General features: G+C 38.1%; 1 protein-coding gene across 1 annotated transcript in view; it reads right to left on the minus strand.

Moving 5' to 3' along the window:
* si:dkey-12h9.6 (macoilin) overlaps nt 1-19,875 on the minus strand; it is an 81,823-nt gene extending 61,948 nt beyond the window's left edge. Inside the window, exon 1 of the mRNA XM_028797448.2 lies at nt 19,656-19,875. Coding sequence (XP_028653281.1) covers nt 19,656-19,732 — 77 coding nt within the window. The 5' untranslated portion in view covers nt 19,733-19,875. The remainder of the gene's footprint in view (nt 1-19,655) is intronic.
* Between the last annotated feature and the right edge of the window lie 2,136 nt (nt 19,876-22,011).

The raw sequence follows: 22,011 nt of genomic DNA on the forward strand, positions 1-22,011 counted from the left end.
GCTAACCTGAAAGGTGATTTATTGAAAGTGAATTACAGCCACCAAATGTGACTCAGGGAGAAGAAGAAGTGACCCCAATCTTAATATCTCTTGATAGGAGAAAGGAGAATTCATATTTATAACAAATTCCTCTCATCATATCAAATTACCCCTTTCATTTCAAATGGCTGCAGTTCCCTTTGAGTCTATATTTTGTAGCCATATATCTCCAATCAAATTGCTTCTCTCACGGGCAGTGGGTCAACTGTAAGCCAAAAAAATTTTTTTTTTTTTGCAGTTGAAGAGTTGTTGCTGTAAACAACATCAACCAGCTTTTATATACAGTACATTTAACTGCAACACAATAAAAAGTTATTTAGATTTACACTAGAAACTTTTGTATATGTCTAGTAGAGTCTGCACAATGGGTTGCAACAATTTGATATATGAATAAAACATTGCTTAAGAGCTACTTTGAATCATCTGTGCAAGAATTATTTTGGAAACTGAACTGGTACAAAACCCTTGCAGGTCTTTCTCTTTGTTTCTAAAAAATCTAGCTAATCCTTGTGCTAGCATGCTATATGCTTTGTCTATTCTGTCTAGTAAATATCACATCACTTCCTTTTTGTATGGGGTGAAAATGTTATGTACTCTGCAGTTTAATTCTTAAATAAGCTAAACTAGTTGTGTTACTCTGCCGTGGGTTGGCGCCCTGCCTGGGATTGGTTCCTGCCTTGCACCCTGTGTTGGCTGGGATTGGCTCCAGCAGACCCCCATGACCCTGTGTTCAGATTCAGCGGGTTGGAAAATGGATGGATGGATGGATGGATAGTTGTGTTACTGGCTTTACCCGGGAAATTTTGTAAGATAAATGGCCTTGGTTATAGTGCAGTTAATTAATCAAATGTATTGGAAGGACTATGAAACTAAATAACTACTGTATTTTTTTTTTCTATGCAATATTTATATATGCATTTTACCAGGGACTAATATTATAATTCATTGGAAGCTACTGCTTTTAAACATACTACATACAAATGACCATGAGTAAAACATTCCTGCCACAGATCAATTCCTGCTTTACCAAGTGACTGATATTGGCTTTTGTTGATGATCATAGGAAAACAGTATTTTACAGAAAAGTGCATTCTTTTGAATTCAAACAAGTAATAAGCTGAATGATGGGAATTTTGGGTATAAATATAATTTTACCCTGCAGTACTTCCTATAAAAATGTTAACTTCAATCAGATTTTAATGTAAGGCACTGATCTGTATACTTGTACTATTACAAAGTTTTGGAGGGTTTAGATGGAAAAAAATATACTAATTGAAACAGGCCTCAGGCATGGAGAAAATGGCAAATTAAAATTGCAACCAATAAGAACAGAAATAAACTCCAAATAGACTTACAAAATGGAAAACAATGGAAAGTAAAATAAAAAGTAGTGTAAACCACAAATCCTAACCTTACATACTCATCTTACAACGGTGGCAGGTGAACTGAACTAAACTCTGCTTCAGATAAGGGTTTTTCTGATCACTCAAGAATTTGTTTTTGAGTTTAACACCAGTCGCATTTTCATGGGCATAGGGGAATGCAGTACTATAGCATTATTATGGGTTTGTTGATACGTCAGTGAGTGTGTGAGTCAGTAAGATATATATATATATATATATATATATATATATATATATATATATATATATATATATATACACTAGGGGGCTTTGCCCCCTTTTTACTTTGCTCGCCAACCCCTTCCCCCCCGCTACTGCTACGTGCCATTGTACCAAGGAGACACGGCTACTCCTCCGAAACCCCTCTTAAATGGTGATACAATGGGAAACAAATAGTTTTTTTCCTTCCTCTTTGCTCGATCAAGCTGCTGGCTTGCTGCTGCTGCTGTGTCGCATGATCTGCACTTCACCCACCTACACCTCTCTGTCTGTTTCATTGTCTTTTTTTTCCTCTTTCTTCATCATGTAAAGCACTTTGAGCTACATTATTTGTATGAAAATCCATCCATCCATCCATCCATTATCCAACCCGCTATATCCCAACTACAGGATCATGGGGGTCTGCTGGAGCCAATCCCAGCAAACACAGGGCGCAAGACAGGAAACAAACCCTGGGCAGGGCACCAGCTCACCACATTGTATGAAAATGTGCTATATAAATAAATGTTGTTGTTGTCTCTCTTCAAAAGATCACATCTCATAGCAGGAAAAAACTTTCGTATAGTCGCAAGATTTTTCTTAATACAGTGATCCCTCGCTATATTGCGCTTCGCCTTTCGCAGCTTCACTCTATCGCGGATTTTATATGTAAGCATATTTAAATATATATCGCGGATTTTTTGCTGGTTCGCGGATTTCTGAGGACAATGGGTCTTTTAATTTCTGGTACATGCTTCCTCAGTTGGTTTGCCCAGTTGATTTCATACAAGGGACGCTATTGGCAGATGGCTGAGAAGCTACCCAACTTACTTTTCTTTCTCTCTCTTGCGCTGACTATCTGTGATCCTGATGTAGGGGGTGTGAGCAGGGGGGCTGTTCGCACACCTAGACGATACGGACGCTCGTCTAAAAATGCTGCAAGATTATCTTCACGTTTCTACCTTCTGTGTGCAGCTGCTTCGTGAAGCAACATGCTGCACGGTGCTTCGCATACTTAAAAGCTCAAAGGGCACGTATTGATTTTTGCATGTTTGTTTTTCTCTGTCTCTCTCTCTCTCTCTCTCTCCCTGCTCCTGACGGAGGGGGTGTGAGCTGCTGCCTTCAACAGCTTTGTACCGGCGGTGCTTCGCATAATTAAAAGCCAAACAGCCCTATTGATTTGTTTGCTTTCCTCTCTGTTTCTGACATGCTCTGCTCCTGACGCGCACTCCTTTGAAGAAGAAGATATGTTTGCATTCTTTTAATTGTGAGACAGAACTGTCATCTCTGTCTTGTCATGGAGCACAGTTTAAACTTTTGAAAAAGAGACAGATGTTTGTTTGCAGTGTTTGAATAACGTTCCTGTCTCTCTACAACCTCCAGTGTTTCTGCGCAAATCTGTGACCCAAGCATGACAATATAAAAATAACCATATAAACATATGGTTTCTACTTCGCGGATTTTCTTATTTCGCGGGTGGCTCTGGAACGCAACCCCCGCGATGGAGGAGGGATTACTATAATAGATATATAGATATACTAGGGGGCTTTGCCCCCTGCTCGCTTCGCTCGCCAACCCCCGTTTTTATTTTTCCAGATACACACTTTTAAGATTTTTTCCTTTGAATTGTTGCTATTTCATTAGATTCACTTTTATTTCAGAACTTCTGTAAAAACAATATTTGGAATCTTTCGAGTCCCAACGTTCTGAATCTTTTTAATGAGGTCAGTGTGTTTAATGACTTTGTACCATAATTTACGATAGGTTTCTCTGTTTGGAATTTCAGCACAGACAAAACGATCTACATCATCAGCAGTGAATAATTTTTTTTGCAAAGTAACCAATAAATGCATGTGAGGTAAACTCCGTTTTTGAAATTCTCTTGACTTAAACTTCAAAGCCTTACAATATTTACATACTTCTGACATATCACCTGTGTCCATATATTTGATCTCTATTCGCCTTTTCGTTATTTCTCCAAGTAATAATTTCTCTTTCTTTGCGCTAATGCGATGTTTACTTTGTTTGTTTTGACACCGTCGTTTTTTTCTGCTTTCATATTCTGTATCTTGCTCTGCATGTTTTTCTACGAGTCTTTTGAATTCCATTTTTCATTATCTCTAACCTGCTCTGCATGTGTTTGGCCCCTTGTTTTTTGAGCTCTTTATGACGTTTCACTTTATTTTCTACTCTGTCTTTTATTTCTGACCTCGCTTTATCCTGCTTCTGCTTCAATGACACCTGTTCCGTGATTACTTTCCCTTTTTGAGTAATAATTTCCATTTGTTTGCGGTCCTGAGATCTGTACTTTCTTTATTTTATACTTTCTAATTTTCCTACTTTCATATTCTTTAACTTTCTCCACATGTGTATCGCGCCACCTTTTTTTTTTTGGAGCCTTTTGAATTCCACTGCTTTCATAATCTCTAACGCCAACGTCCTGTTTGGACGTGCTTTTTTTTTCCAGTTCCACTTGTTCCGGGCTGATAATTACTTATCATTACTTTCATAATCTCTAACCTGCTCTGCATGTGTATAGCGGCAACGTCCGGACTGGACGTGCTTTTTTTCAATTCCACTTGTTCCTGGCTGATAACTACTTTCCTTATTTTCTGAATTTGCACCTAGATTTTTCTTTTTTGTCTCTCCAACGCTTTTGAGTCTGTTTTCTCCGCGCTGCTTTCTGCCTGTGTCGCTTTGCTCGCCCATGCCCGTGTTTGGTTTACCGGATATACAGTTTAAACAGATTGTTATTTTCATGGGAATTGTTACATTTGCATTATTTTCATTTTTACTTTAAAAACTTTTGTAAAAACAATACTTGTCCTTTATTTCTGGCCCCGTGCGTGGTTACATCTCTTTCTCGCCAGACGTATAATGCTGCTCGCGTTGTGAAGGGGGGGCGGCTGAACGCATGCTAAGTATATGCCGTCGATTTGTCTGCCAAATGCAATCCAACAACTGCTAGGTTAGATGTCTGTGGACCTGTTTTAAATGATGGCTCACTGCCTTCTCTCGCGTGACGTTGTAAAAATAATAATTGTCCCTTATTTCCGGCCTGGGCATGGTTAAATCTCTTTCTTGCAGGGTGTATAACGCTGCTCGCGTTGTGAAGGGGGGGGAGCCCTTCGATCATTTTAAAGTGTGTACACCCGCTGTCCTTTTTGCTACTTCGTGTCTCTGCTGCTCGTGTTGTGATCACTTCTCCGTCATCATAAATATACACCTGACCGAATTGTGTTTTCTTTGAAATTAAACTTGTTGTCGCTTTAACTCTTGCGGGACCACAGATTCTCATAGCATATGTTCCATTATTGTGTAAATCTACGTTTTGTGCATTGAATGCTGAGGATGCGAAAAGACTTTGTTTTCTGCTCTTTGCCTTTTATTTCTGACCTCGCTTTGTCCTGCTATTTTTTCAATTACACCTGGTCCTGATGATTAATTTCCTTTTGTTTGCACTAATGCGATCTTTTATTTGTCGACATTTCATTTATAACGTATTGTCCTTTATACGCTTTATATGCACTGAGACCCCTGTATCTGTGTGTGCTGCTTCCCTTTACACTACTGATTTTTTTTGCCCATTCTCTTTCGTCTCGCGGTTCTTTTATTTGTCTTCCGTGATCTTAACGTGAAGATCACGTATAGTCGCCTAGTCATTCATTCCACAGAATTTTTTTTATTATATATATATATATATATATATATATATATTTGCAGCTGAAGATCCACAAAGGGAGAAAAAATGAATCACGTATCATGAAATAGTTTTTATTCCTGAGCTTTCAACCCCTGCCAGGGGTCTTCATCAGAGGATAATGCTTAGACTTAGAAGAATCAAAGGCAATATATAGCAAAACATTACGTGGATGGGGTGTGGGGGGGGGTTGCTAAGTCAGTGTGATGGGGGGGGGGGGTATTGGGTGTACAGTTTATTTATTATGGACAATGTACAAGTAAAATTTAAGGCCAGCACTAAAAGTGCCAGAGAGCTGGCCGAATCTTGGCTATCAAATGAGAACGCCATCAACAGACACTTGGACATAAATCCAGCATTTGCAAATTTAAGAAGAACATGTTCATAATAAATAAACTGTACACCCAATACCCCCCCCCCCCCCCATCACACTGACTTAGCCACACACCCCGCGTAATGATTTGCTATATATTGCCTTTGATTCTTGTAAGTCTAAGCATTATCCTCTGATGAAGACCCCTGGCAGGGGTTGAAAGCTCAGGAATAAAAACTATATTATGATACGTGATTAATTTTTTCTCCCTTTGTGGATCTCCAGCTGCAAATATGCAAACCGTATCACAGACCTTCTCTTCCATATATATATGAAGTTTAAATTTCAACTATGGTTTGGTTTTGGATGAACCTATTGATGAAGATTTGCTCTTTTTTTTTGGATAATATATCATACATACCCAAATACTCTATACTGGTACAAGCCAGTCCATACAAGCTGTACAAATTAAGGCATTCATGAACACAAAATTGAACACACAAGATGAACATTCATACAATGGAGACATTAAAGCATCACACTATTTCTACAAATTTCTCTTAGTCTTAAAGTTAAATTTATCTTCCCAGTTGATATAGTTGAAAATATTCCCTATTACACATATTATTATGGTATAGACAGCATTTTCACACATACTTATATCAAGAAATCAAATGGTTATAGGCTATTACTTCTGAAAAAGTTCACTCAGATTGCCCACAAATTATAGTGTTTGATGTAGTATTTACTAGGCCAATATACTGTATACTTAAACAGAACCACAATCCCACTCTGCCCTAGAGCTGCCTTAGGTGCAGAATGTAACAGCATCAGATCGCAATATACCATTTAAGGAAATTGTATTTCTTCAGTGGGAGAGGGTTAAAAGAGATGAAGAAAGCAGTGCAAAATACCATGCCAGGTGTCATAAACTTTAGTTTGTAGTGTCTCTCACCTCCACTTTATCTGTGTCTTTCTCTCAGGTGCTTTTCCTCCTGTTGGTAAACTGCCAGATATTTCACATGTTCTTGGCCTGAACAGATCACATGGATTTCTTCTGTAGTAAAAGGCCATATCAAAAAGCCAGTGACCATGTTGTCGTCTCCCAGCCATAGGACACACTGGGACTCTATTTTCTAGCTAAAGTACATCATGGGCCAGGCTGTAAGGAGGCATCCTGTCCAGCAATATTCTACTGACCAACCCTGCCAAAATATGTAATAATAAAGAGTTTGAAGATGATCCTTCAAGTAATAATATGTCCTGGTGGTGCACCTGCTCACATATCACAGAGAATAAATACTAACTGGAACCTCCTTTTTCCCTAAAAGCAAGACTGAATATCTAAATATAGACTGTATAGTTTACCATAACTGGGCCAACAAACATACAAACCCTGAAACTATTGACAGCCAACATTATCTTTTACATGGAACAGAGGGAGCCTTATTAATAAACAAATCCACAGTTTCTAGTTAACTAATCCCCCACTATCATAGCTACAGTCTGTAGTGAGAAATTCACAAAAAAAAATCATGTACTAAAATGAGCTTTTGTTCATTCCACTGGAACACTGCCTGAGAAGTCTCACAGCCTTAAATTGTGTCCATTATTTATATGCATTAGTACTGTATTTTCAAAAGTTATTCAAATACTTAGTGGACAGGATATTTAACTGCACATCACTAGAGTACACTGAGGAGAGTCTCTATATAGTGCAAAATCTTCTCAAAAATCTTGCAATCACATTCTATATGTTTGTCATCCTGTCATTATGCACTTCTTGTTATGTTCTGCTTTAAAGTATACTTTACTGTATCTTAACACTGCTTTTCAGCCTCCATCAGTGCAAACGTAACCAATCAGGCCTATGCCTTTATGGTTTACCCACTTCTATTAATTCAGATTGCATGTAAGAGGGTGTTCACCACCTACTGTAGGTCCTGTTTTTCTTTATTTTAAAGGTTAGGTCTTTTTTTAGCTGTGTCAAAAAAAGCTGTATGAGACTTATCCACCAGCCTGCTTTGAGGAGCTGGCTCCCCAGGGGGCATTTTTCTCTTTTTTGATGTTACACTCATTTATATCTGCATTCCATTTACTATACCACAAACCTTTAAAATGAAGCAAGATGTTATTTCTGTTTTCAAAAAAACAAGCAGGTATAGTACTTGCCCAACTGCAGGATTCAACATCCTCTCTTCATGTCAATATCATTACCATCCATCCATCCATCCATTTTCCAACCCGCTGAATCCGAACACAGGGTCACGGGGGTCTGCTGGAGCCAATCCCAGTCAACACAGGGCACAAGGCAGGAACCAATCCCGGGCAGGGTGCCAACCCACCGCAGGACATACACAAACACACCCACACACCAAGCACACACTAGGGCCACATCATTACTAGACAATCTATTATTTTTGCACAATTTGCTGCTTTTAACATTTTGCCTTAAATACTATCCTGCCTACTATTCCAAACATGTCCATCAAAGGGTATACCTCCTTCAGAATTCAGTTCATTTAAATAATAGTGTTCAGCTAATAGCATAAGCAGTAAGTAGATCCCTTCTGTGCCCCTTGGCAAAAAAGGACAATAACTTTCTAAGAATAAAAATAACTGCACTTGATTTCTTTTTAATGCTGATTGCTGACAATCAGTTCAAAGCCCATTTTGAGGAAACAAGCAGATGCATTCTTTTAAAAGTTTGTTTTTCATATCAATTGGATAATGCTGGAGTAATCCTGGTTAACAGAGAGCAAGACTGAGCTTAGTGAAGAAAATCCAAATGAAAGCAAATATCCTGTTGTGAAATTTCAAGGTGGTAGAGACTTCTCTCAGTTGACAAGCCTCTTTTCTTCCATATACACTGCATTGGTATATTGTTCTTAACCATTATTCAGAGCAAACTTACAATTGAAACTGTGACCTTTGCAATAAATGAATGCTTTTATTGTGATCATCAGAGGTGACTGTGTGCAGAGGGTGCAGACCTATAAATACCTGGGAGTGCAGCTGGATAATAAATTGGACTGGACTGCCAATACTAATACTCTGTGTAAGAAAGAACTGAGCCGACTATACTTCCTTAGAAGGCTAGCGTCCTTCAACATCTGCAATAAGATGCTACAGAGGTTCTATCAGACGGCTGTGGCAAGCGCCCTCTTCTACGCGGTGGTGTGCTAGGGAGGCAGCATAAAGAAGAGAGACGCCTCACACCTGGACAAACTGGTGAGGAAGGCAGGCTCTATTGTAGGCACGGAGCTGGACAGTTTGACATCTGTGGCAGAGCGACGGGCACTGAGCAGGCTCCTGTTAATCATGGAGAATCCACTGCATCCACTGAACAGTATCATCTCCAGACAGAGGAGCAGCTTCAGCGACAGACTGCTGACACTTTCCTGCTCCACTGACAGACAGAGGAGATCGTTCCTCCCCCACACTATGCGACTCTTCAATACCACCCGGGGTGGGGGGTAAACGTTAACATTATTCAAAGTTATTGTCTGTCTGTATACCTGCATTGTTATCACTCTTTAATTTAATATTTTCTTTATCAGTATGCTGCTGCTGGCGTATGTGAATTTCCCCTTGGGATTAATAAAGTATCTATCTATCTATCTATCTATCTATCTATCTATCTATCTATCTATCTATCTATCTATCTATCTATCTATCTATCTATCTATCTATCTATCTTTAACAGGCCACAACAGCAAATCAGATACTGTACCAATTGCCAGTATGTTCACAGACAATACCATTGCACACTGACTGCTACACTTCTAACTCCCAAAGACATACTGTATGTGATTGATCAACTGGAGGGTCTAAAGTGGCCTGGTCTGAGTAACTGAGTAAAAGTATAATAGAATAGAGTTCCTTTTTTGAGTTTTGGTATGTTTTTCTCTATTACCCTAGGTTCTTGTCTATAAGCCGGACTCATGTATAAGCCGGAGACCAAAAATCACACGAATTTTTAAAATAAAATCGTATCATAGATAAGCCGGACTCATGGATAAGCCGAACGTACTATAACCTATAACTAATAGAAGGGAGGGAGGTCAGTGGTCTCACTCGCACCCATTTAATTTCTTTAAGGGGGGAGAGAGTGTGAGATATTGGCGTCTCTCTCACTCCCCGCATGGCGCGGTTGGAGCGGCCGGAGCGCGTTCTTTCTGCTCTGGGCATCGCCGAGTCAACACGCGCACGTAGCGGTCATTTAAATTGTGATTTTATATGTAAGCATATTTAAATATATATCGCGGATTTTTTGCTGGTTCGCGGATTTTCTGCGGACAATGGGTCTTTTAATTTCTGGTACATGCTTCCTCAGTTGGTTTGCCCAGTTGATTTCATACAAGGGGACGCTATTGGCAGATGGCTGAGAAGCTAGATTGCTTACTTTTCTCTCACTCTTGCGCTGACTATCTGTGATCCTGACGTATGGGGATTGAGCAGGGGGGCTGTTTGCACACCTAGACGATACGGACGCTCGTCTAAAAATGCTGAAAGATTATCTTCACGTTGCTATCTTTTGTAAAGCTGATTCCTGAAAAGACATGCTGCACAGTGCTTCGCATACTTAAAAGCTCGAAGGGCACGTATTGATTTTTGACTGACAAACAAACTCTGTCTCTGTCCTCTCTCTCTCTTCCTGCTCCTGACGGAGGGGGTGTGAGCTGCCGCCTTCAACAGCTTTGTGCCGCGGTGCTTCGCATACTTAAAAGCCAAACAGACATATTGATTTGTTTGCTTCACTCCTTTGAAGAGGAAGATATGTTTGCATTCTTTTAATTGTGAGACGGAACTGTCATCTCTGTCTTGTCATGGAGCACAGTTTAAACTTTTGAAAAAGAGACAAATGTTTGTTTGCAGTGTTTGAATAACGTTCCTGTCTCTCTACAACCTCCTGTGTTTCTGCGCAAATCTGTGACCCAAGCATGACAATATAAAAATAACCATAAAAACATATGGTTTCTACTTCGCGGATTTTCTTATTTCGCGGGTGGCTCTGGAACGCAACCCCCGCAATGGAGGAGGGATTACTGTATAAACCGGAGTTATGTATAAGCCGATATTCTATTTTTTCATTTTCACAACTTTTTTCCTTAGATAAGCCGCGGCTTATAGACAAGAACTTAGGGTAATTCTGGTAATCAGATACTGTACGTGTTTTGGAGTTTTTTTTTTTTTAATCAATGAGTTTGATTCAGTAATCCATTTGTGGTGATCTTTCTTTGTTTTGATGGGTAAATATTCTTTGACTGCTTTGTCCACCTTTTTGGTTTTCATGCTGGCCGCAATTTTGGAGCTCCTGCCATTAAGCTAGAACCACTTGTTGTTAGGGGTTGTGTCTTCCGAGGCTATGGCATTATAAGAAGGCCTGAAAGGTCCTCCTGGAATTAATTTGCTTATGAAAGTTGCAGATTCAAAGCCTATTTTTCTAATTGTTCTTTCAAACTCTGCTGCTAAATAATTCTTTGCTCTTGTTTTTTGACCATGAATTTTGTATCTCATTTTGACTTTGATGCTTATACTTTTTGATCACCCGGTGTTATCCCTTATTTGGCTTTCATATATTCTCCTGACATTAACAGTGCTGGAGTGTGAATATGCCCTGTGATGAAATTACACTCTATCTATTGTTCTTTCCTTATCTCTGATGCAACCAGGATAGATTTTAATCTTCCTGGCTGGGGCTTTGAAGGTGGATGGTTAAATAGATTGGATCAATGGGGAAAAAACAGAACTTTTCACTCTAAAGGCTACATCAGCTTTCTAAAGCTGATCAACAACATAAAAACCTATAAGTGATGTGTATGAAAAAAGGTACCATAATTAGACCCACTTATGTCACATGTTTAATAATTACTTCAACTCCAAATTTTGCATCAAGGGAAATCTGTCTATGTTATTAGCCAGAAGCAGTCACAGGTAGATGCATGTTAGGACCATCAGTGTATTAAGAGCTTTTTTCATTTTTATTCCAACACCGATTCTGTCCTTTTGTGCCCAATATCCAAGATAATGTAATGTATTACAGAGAAAGAGCAACTGCAACAAAATAAGTTATAAGTGACTAAGCATTCCAAAGTGCTTTTTATATTTATAAAACTGCCTAACATACACTATAACTATGAGAAAATGTTTAACTGCATGTTGTTAAAGTACATTTCCAACAAAGCAGTGCGCCACAGCATAAATAAGAAAATGACTAATTCTGCCTACTTTTTGAAAATGACAGCAAAATCTAGCATTTTTACAAGTCTCTTCTTCAAGCAACTGTACATCAGATGTTCATGTTGGAATATTTACAAATGATATATAACTAAATGAATATGCAAAAATACACATTTTAATTAAAGCACAAATCGATATCTATGCAAAGATATACACATAGAATTGGCAATGGTAATTATGATTATGCAAAAATGTTACTGTTTTTGGTATGTTGATTGAACCATTTAAAATTAACCTATGTGTGGATTATCTATCCATCTTAATTCATGATATTATCCTTTTTTTAACAGTGGTGCCACAGGTAGCAAGGAAGCATCTCAAGAGCTTTGACCCACAGCTTAGTGTTAATCCTACTTGTCTTTCTCCCCAGTCCACATTTATACAGTCAAATTGATTGAAGATTCTGTGTGTATGCTGTATTTGTGTATCTTTGTTGTAATGGCCTTTGTCCAATATTAGATTGACCTCTAACCTAAACTTATCAGTCAAGAAGATGGGATTGGCAACAGTGAAATGGTAGTTTAATCCATATACAGTATATCTGTAGTAACAGGTTTTCTCACTAGAGGCAACAACATACATGTACTTTTTGGGTAGTAATTATTATTCCAGAGTTACATACTGTATTATTCATGGGCAATGAATTTGTTCACAGATTTTTACATTCTAATTTAAAGCTATGAACATGAGCTATTTTCGGACACAAGTTAATAGGGCCCCTAGGTTGTCTGGTATGGTTGCCTGATGAGTACAGGGGATATAATAAATTAGAAAATATCCATCCATCCATTTTCCAACCCGCTGAATCCGAACACAGGGTCACGGGGGTCTGCTGGAGCCAATCCCAGCCAACACAGGGCACAAGGCAGGGAACCAATCCTGGGCAGGGGTGCCAACCCACCGCAGGACACACACAAACACACCCACACACCAAGCACACACTAGGGCCAATTTAGAATTGCCAATCCACCTAACCTGCATGTCTTTGGACTGTGGGAGGAAACCCATACAAACACGGGGAGAACATGCAAACTCCACGCAGGGAGGACCCGGGAAGCGAACTCAGGTCTATATGCTATGCATTTTCAGTCACCTAAGTGCTAACATAATATAATTATAGTTACTAACTATAATTTAATCACTATATATGCTGTTGATTTCAGTGGGGCAGTGGTTACATCATATTTTTTTTCCCTCAGGGTGCTGTGCCAAATCCAAAGCCATGTCTGTTAGCATGATTCTCCCAGTGTGTGCTCTAGTGGCCTCTGTGATGGACTAGAAATCCTCCATGGCTGGTTCTTTCCCAGATGCTAGTGCTGTCAGGACAGGCTTTATCCTCCTGCAATCCTGAGCTGGTTTATGCAGGTGTGAAAATGTATGGAGTGCAACTCTAAACATCAAAAGGTATCAAATAATAAGATTTGGTTATTAGTGACTTATTTATTATTTAGTTTAAAGCTTAAAGTTAAAGGTGTATTTTTGCTAGTGAAACCTAAACTTTTGGCCTTGGCAGAGACTAAGAATGAGTATGCAATTTTTAGGCTTTTCTGGTCCTACAATAAAGGAAGCAGCTACTTCACAGCCTTACTGTAAAGAAGTATTTACTGGATTGTGGAAAAGATCACAATGACATTTTAAAGTTACATCTCCCCCAGTCAGTCACATGCCAATCAGTCACCTCCCAGTTTCATTTAATTTATTATGCTGTTTTTATCATATTAATGTAAAGTGCCGAGAATCCATGTAATTATTGCTTCATGTAAACGGGATCAGACATTCAGCATTACTAATTGGCTAAAAAATGCAGTACATATTCTGACTTACACGGATGATATAATTATGGTTGGTCTAGACAGTGTATGAATAGCTACTGCACAGCTTTGACCTTATTAAGTTATATGCTTTCATCATGCTGATTTAGTGGCAAAGCACTCTTACTTTCAACACCTATGACTTTGTCTTCATTAATGTTGTAAATTCATAGATGCAAAATAAGAAACAAGAACAGCTAATCTACCCATAGTCCATTAATCCCAATAATTTATTTCAAGTCATACTTCCATTTTCATGTACAAAGATGCTACAACTGGTAACAGTAAAAAAAAAAAAGGGTTTTGAGTATTTTACACCATTTTCAACTTATTTTAAGTGAACTGCACTTTAGAATGTGTGAAGGGATGAAAATGTGTGTAGACATTTAAATTCTAGGAGTCATGTATCGTCTGATGCACCACTTTGTCTGGTAACCATGACAACAAAATTATTGAAGATCTGAGAGGAGTTGAAAAAAATTAAGCTGCAAAAATGGTCTAAATTTGAGCAAACTACCTATGTAATAATCATCTAAGAAAGCGTTTAAAGGTGCATGTGACTTTCAAATAAATAGTATAAATGTAACATTGAAATAAATAGTATTGCTATCTAAGTCTTAGATAAAGAATACTTTCTTTAATGGACAAACAGTTTCAAAGTAGCATTAAATATCAAAGGATGTACACCACTAAAAAATGTATATTAACAAACTAACACAGCATATTAAATACATTTACAAACTTCTCTCACAAAGAGTGCATGACAGTTAAAATGATCCACTGAAATGCATATATGAGCCATTCATAAGATCCCCAAATAAAAATAACAATAAAAAGACAGCAATAAATTATTCTTACCAAGACAAGTCACTTAAAATTAATTGCACAGCAGATTAGTATACAAGCCCGAAAGTACATTTTCATTTTATTCTCACATACAGAAATTAAGTATTTGTGCAAGTACCTTAAATATGAGAAGCATGCTACAATTTTCAAAAAGAATAAAGCCATTAACAATTACAGAACTGAAATCGGCATCCCTCTAGAATGCTTAAAAAGCACACAAACAATAAAACCATGAAATGATGTTACTCAAGGCACCATGGCTTTGAGGTCTGACATTTCTTACTGTTTGAAGCGTCAGCAAAGGTGACAACCATGACGTTCCACTAAATCACTTGATAACAGAGAGCAGAAACAGATTAGTGATTTATGTTTCAAACATATGAGGTTCACAAATGGAAGAGTTACACACACAGGAAAATCACAAGTATAAATAGACCAAAGTAACAAAGTATCCCTGTCAAACCTGTCTCTGTTTAATGGAGTCTAGCCTTCTTTTTACCCCTGGTCACTTCTCCTCCAGACAAATAACCTCATTCACCCATCCAGCTAAGGCATATTCATTTATTTTCATGTGGCCCTTTTAATTTAAATTGCTAGGATTATAAGATTAGTAATGTAGAAGCCATTGAAACTGAATCAGGCTTTATCCTAAAACACCTGGTGATACCATCCTGCATTAAAGCACATCAATCTGAACAGCTCTTGCATCCCACCTGGCACATATATTTAAAGGGTGCGTACATAAAAATAGTAACTCTATCCAGAGTATTCTGTATAGTTAAAAAGGCAACAGGTAATTGGCCATTTTTATGCAAATAAAAACAGCAATTGATACTAAATGGCAGCTGTATACAGTCATTAAATGAGCTGTTTCATAAGTAAATGATATCAGATCTGTCATTCAATTTCTGAACTTGGCTGTTTTAGTAATAGGTCCCCATAGAAGCATTCATAGTGTCAAAGCACTGGAAACCATGTAACGAACCAGCTTTGGAATGGGGCACCAGTCTATATCACTGCCACACACACATATTCTGTCACACACACCTGAACACTGTAGAGTCACCATTCAAACTAGCATACAAATCTTTAGGAAGAGAGAAGACACCAGAGTGTCCAGAGAAAAGTAAAAGAACATAAAACATACAAAACCTGCAAAAACAATGGTTATATTGATAACGTTACCACCATTCCAACCAAAATCAAAAACATTTAAGTGATCCGGAAAACAAACATGTTAAAACAGATTTCAGATTAACTGATGTGGTTGAAACTGAAACACACTATTCTAAACATCATCTATGATACAAGTAACCACTACCCTAATCTAAGCATTTTTATTAAGAATGTATGGAGGGAGAACATAACTGATTAAAGCTTAGGCATGTGCCAATCTGTTGCCAGCTTTTGTAGAAAACATTTAAACATTAAAATGCTGGTACACAATGCTAAATGTAGTTTATAAAACCTCTTTCCTAACACTGCAAAGTGGCATTTCTTTAAATATACTATGACTACTTGATAATATTCCCTGATTTACAGCCAAAAATATATATTTTATTTTAGGCTACATTTATTAAAATGTTGTCCTTTCTTTTTGTCTCTTTGGTGTGTCCATGCAGTTCCAAACTATAACAGGACTGTTATCCAGCCCCTGAGTGGACCTGGCAGTGGACTGACGTTGGTATCATTTACAGGGTCAATGTAGGATTGGTGCTTGTCTTACATACAGTGTTGCCAGAAAAGGCTCCAACAGTGAGCCTTCATTGAATTAAGTGGGTTAGAGATTAAAAGGATATATGATTTGAATTTTAGTTACAGTGGAGCCTTTAAACAAAAAAAAAACCTCAAATTAACTCCAATGAGAGTTCTTCCTTTCTATTTTTAGCAAAATTCTAAAAGAAGCAGCCTTTGCTTTTTGCTTTAATTTATACTATTGCATTGAAAAAGCATTAACTTTGTAAAACAAAAAACAAACTAAACAGTTACAATACATATTAAGACAAAAATAAAGCCTTCATAATATTTTAATGTGTTTCTTTCAAAATCATAAATGTTTTGGCTGTCATGCCTATTAAATGCATCATTGCCCAAATGCTAGTTTTTATAAAGTTTTATTGCACTTATTCTACTATGGTTCAGACCATGACTAAATAATTGAACTATATATAAAAATGTATAGCATAACATGCTAAAATCTGCCAAATACAATTCAGGTTCTGGTTTGGGGTGTCTAGAGCCTATCTCAGCAGCACTGAACACAAAGCAGAGATCAGCCATGGATGGGGAGCCAGTCCATCACAGGTTCCACCAATATGTACAACCACACTGAGGCAATTTAGTGAGGATATAAGCATGGCAAAAATATCTTTGGGATTTGAGAGGGTTAGGGCTATTGTTAGGGTAAAACCAATGCACAAGTAGAATGAATAAGCAAACTACAAATAATTCAATGAACTTCATGCGCTCTTCACTAAGTACAGGCAAAGTGTGCTATGACAAGTTCCCAAATAAATACAAAAACAAACTGACATTGAACCAAATTCCACAAAATGTGGAAAAACAATGAGGATGAATAGCTAAAAGTAATTATTGTATCACCCTTGATAATGCCTTTCTAAACAATATATCCAGTTGTTTTTATTAGGCTTCTTTAAATATGAATATAAACTGCATTATAGTTTTTCCTGTTTTATTAGTTGCTGGAAACCGATGATTCAAGTGTTATTTAATTACATTATAGCAGACACATATTTGCTCCTAATTCTGTCTGAAATTCCCTGCCTTTAACTAAGCCAAGTGCTTTTTCAATTTCACCTGCACCTTTTAACCATTTCTTATACACAATATATATGTTTGTATTTTCATTTGGGCTGTGAAATACATTAAAGGCCTGTCCAGAATTTTTTCTCACATACCTAACTGAGATTACACTGAACTGAAGTGAAAATGAATTAATGTATAATTGTAATTTACAAGTTTATATCTTAAGTGTACTTTATATCTTCTTAAAATAAAAGAACAAATGATCTTATCCAAACTGAAGACTTCTCTATATCATAAATTCAAAGTGTGATTTGAATACTTAAGTGCATAATAATCTCCCTGTATTTTATTTGTTTGACTAATGAAATCATCACTTATCTTTATAAATCGATATATTTTTAAAATAAAGTATATTAGATGCTATTTGATGATTTTGTAATCGTTAATACATAATGAGTTATCTATACACCATACTGTGGTTTTTAAATAAATCAGTGAATGGTGCTACATGAAAATAGTTTGACTAAAACAGGTTACTGCTTGACAATATTAATTTTACAGCAGTTGAGTAAAAATTCCATGCTGCACATATGGTCTTATGTCAGTTATTTTTAAACTGACTTTCTTTACATGTCTTGTAGATCAAGACATAATATAAAAGCCTAAAGCTGAAAGGTGCTGGTCAACAAAATATTTTTTTGAAACTCCTTTCTGAAAATAAAACCACCTTTTGTGGCACTAATAGAGAGATCCACTAAAGTCTACATTCCTAAACAGAATGCTGTTGTTGACAAATCACTGACAGTTTAGAAAGGTCATTTGAAAATGAAATGATACAAACTTTATACAATGTGTCTTTACTAAACAACAGAACAAGTTTTTTCTATATATCTCTTATATAGTGCCTTGCATATGTATACCACTCATAATTTTCAGGTGCTGTTTCCATTTTTTCTAGCTATCCATACAAATTTGCAAACTCTAGCACTACTTGCTGTTCTTGTGTATTACCTATTCAACAGCGTTGACATTATATGCTAATTTTCTGTGTTTTCCACAGAATAGGTAGATGGGGTCTAGACAATGGTTCAAGCCCATATAATATTGTTGTAGCATCACATTATTTACTAGATACATCATACCATATATATAAAAACAAATGCAAAAGCTTCTATTTGCAGTATCCAATAATGATAAAAAGCATACAACAGCTAAAAACACAATGTGCAGCCATGAGCATGAACACAAATGAAAGACTCGATGCAGAAAGACGATTAAAGGACTTAAGGAAGGCGTGCGTAGGACATAATGGAAAGAGATGCTCGGTGCGTGCCTTATGGGACAGGAGAAGAGAGGACTTCGAGATCAGATAAACAGAGGTACGCCGACAAGGTGCAGTTTCTGTTCCCCGCGTGTTTCGTTGCATGGTTACCATCCCTTAAAGAAACCCGAGATCATAAATCCTTGTACACCACCGTGCTCTAACGCGACGAATACGACATCAGTTTCACCCTTCCGAGAGGCGGGTATGTTCTAATGTGTTTTGTAAGGCCAACTCCAATATACAGAACTAAACAAGGACAGGTCTTTTGTTTACATGCATCACTGGCAGCTACACTTTATTGGCATGGTCTCGCTCCAGTCTTCACCAAGTATTGTTTCCATAAATTGAGCATTGAGTGCTTTAGCTCACAGCCTTAATCAATCCACTTACAACTCTCAATAAACACAAGACAGCAGCGTATACGTCACTCACTCACCCTGACACTGTCAATCTCGGACCAGACAATTATGCACCATCTGCTGATCAGTCGCATCTAAATTAAGTTACCTTATACACCTTTGTAACGGCACCGTTATCTGCATATTAATCGATAATAACCCTTCAGAAACTGCAGACACCCCAGGGTGATAGTGACGTGATAGAGAGGAGAACGATACACACCGACTTCAGGTCGCGACGTGTTAAATATACTTAAGTTGAGTGCTGATGGCGTGATCGGGGGAAGAAAATAAAAATGTTCCAACTGTTCACAGGAGTAAATGCACCTCGGAGTCCTCCACCTCTCGAATCCGACGCCAGAGCCACGCAACAGAACAAGTAGCTTTCTGCCGACTGGCATTTGTGAAAGTTCCTACAGTCGAATTAGTGCGTCGCCAGCCTGCAGCCATCTCAAATAAAAAACATGAAACCGCTATGCTGTTTGCATATCCTTGTTCGCTATGTCTGAAGATGCAATAAAAGCCCCGTGATCGCATGGCGTACAAAAGGATGCGCCATCGACACTGAAAAGCCTTAAGCGCAGCTAGCTAGCACTCGTGTCACCTCAGCATACCTTTCTGAAAGCCGCTCTGTGATTTTACTCCGTTTCATTTTCCTCAGCCTGCTCGCGTCCACATAACGTCTCTTCATCGTATTTGTTCCGAGGGAAAAAAGCACCACAACCTCCGTTGATTCCACGGAATATCTACCCCCCCACCCCGAACCAACAGAACAAAGAAATTCTGATTTTCTTTCGCAGCTTTTGTGGATGAATGAAACTCCAATCTTCCGGTACTGCGCATGCCCCGAGTCTCTCCAATGTTTTGAAAGAGATGTTAATAACAGGATCCATACGTGCACGTGTGTTGCGGTGTCACAGCGAGTCGGCCTCCCCAGACACATCTCGTCTATTGTCTGGGACTCGCTTATTAAAATTAGAATTGGGGATTGCTGATGGAAACACCAGACAACTAAAAGCACATCACACACACCCTGTTCACGCCAGTTGTCTTTGAACGAGGGACTGATAAATGACATTGGACCCAAGTTAAAAAAAAATGCTGAAAATTCCTGAGAATGGGTGATTACAAGGAATAAGGCTTATTATTGTGTCACCAATGATGCAGCCTTTTAGAAAAGTGTAATCGGTTATTTTTGTTAGGCATCTGCAAATAAGCATTGTTGGAAGCCGCAGATCAAAGTGCGATCTATTTATATTATAACCGACACAAATTTACATTGTTGCTAATTCTCTCAGAAATGTACTGCCTTTTACCCGGCTTTTTAAATAATATCTTGGTTATCACCTATACTTTTTAACCTTTTCTTATTCCAAGGTCGATATTTGCCATCGATCGAAAGATGTGTTTAGTGCATTAAGTGCACTATACTGTTATGTTTTCAGGGCCAGTGGCATCCACGCTTGTTTTACATTACAGGTAACTGAGGTGCCTTCACACACTCCACGGGACACCGAGCTAAGGGGCTGTAAGGGCCCCCTAATGGCAAAGGACGCTCTTTATAATTGACTGGGGCCTTATACGCAAGTGCAGTTGCCGTTATAACACATAATCTTTTTTTTTTCTTTTCCCCTGTATTCAAACAGCATTACACCACAATACGTAATATTTGCAATTAAACCGAACGCATGATATAATCAAACAAAAATAAAGAGGGTTACAGTGGCAGACTATAGATAGGTAGGTTTAGAAAACTGCTGGATTGCTTGCTGACAAGCTCACAGGACAGTTTTCTTTGTCTGGTAAATTATAAGGAATACTGATTCTGAACTATTATCAAACTGGAAACAGAACTGCGAAACTCAGAGTGTCACCATTACAGATCAACAGATTTTGTGCATCTGTTGTGGACTTTCAGTTTTACACGTTTTCCTTCTAAGGAGGTCTTAAGAGAGTTTTGTCATGCAATTAAACCATCTGCTACCGATATAGTGTATTAGTCAAAAGCACAGAAGAAACACCAAACAGTTCCGAACCCAAACCGCAAGCTGCAGCTCATCAATGAGTTTTTTTTTATGTTGTTGTTGGGTTACAGCAGGAGTCAAAGTGAAGGTCCTGGCAGACATTTTTCAAATAAGTATGTCTACTGTTAGACACATTATAATCACATGGGCCAATAACATTTACCTTGTCCTGGGATCAATGCCAATTTGGAAGTTTAGGCAACAGGTTCAAGCTACAATACCCACCACATTTTTGAAGAGGTGAGGGTGCTAATAGACTACACAGAGCTAAGATGTCAGAGTCCAAAAGCACTCCAACTACAGTCTGAGGTGTTCTCTTCATAGAAGAAAACCACCACCTTCATAGGACTGATTAGAGTTTCACCATGTGGAGCTATTACCTTTGCTTCTAAACTCTACACAGGATCCATTTCTGATAAAGAAATTTCAAATAATCAGGAATCCTAGACCTTCTAACACCCGGAGATGGCTGAATGGCAGACAAAGGGTTCAGAATTGATTGGGAGTTAGCTGGATGTGGGACAAAACTAATCATTCTTCCATTCAAAAAAGCACTTTGATTCATCAGAAAAGAGATAGATAGAACACAGGCCATTGATCCCCTTTGGATCCTGGTACAACAGGTAATCATGAGTGTGAAGGAAAACCATATGGCTCTGAGGCTAGGGATCTGCACTGGCAATCAGAAGGTTGCCGGTTTGAATCCCGAAAATGCCAAAAAGGACTTTGCTCTGTTGGGCCCTTAAGCAAGGCCCTTAACCTGCAATTGCTGAGCGCTTTGAGTAGTGAGAAAAGTGCTCTATAAATGCAAAGAATTATTATTATATCTGGGACACAGCAATTCCTCTCACTCTAATAGGCACAGTGAACCAAATATGGACCAACTGCTGTTTGCTAGCTAACTTTTAAGGGCCACGTAATGTGAAAGGACACAAAGCTGTATGAG

This window comes from Erpetoichthys calabaricus, chromosome 3 (assembly GCF_900747795.2).
Source record: "Erpetoichthys calabaricus chromosome 3, fErpCal1.3, whole genome shotgun sequence".
Classification (NCBI taxonomy): domain Eukaryota; kingdom Metazoa; phylum Chordata; class Cladistia; order Polypteriformes; family Polypteridae; genus Erpetoichthys; species Erpetoichthys calabaricus.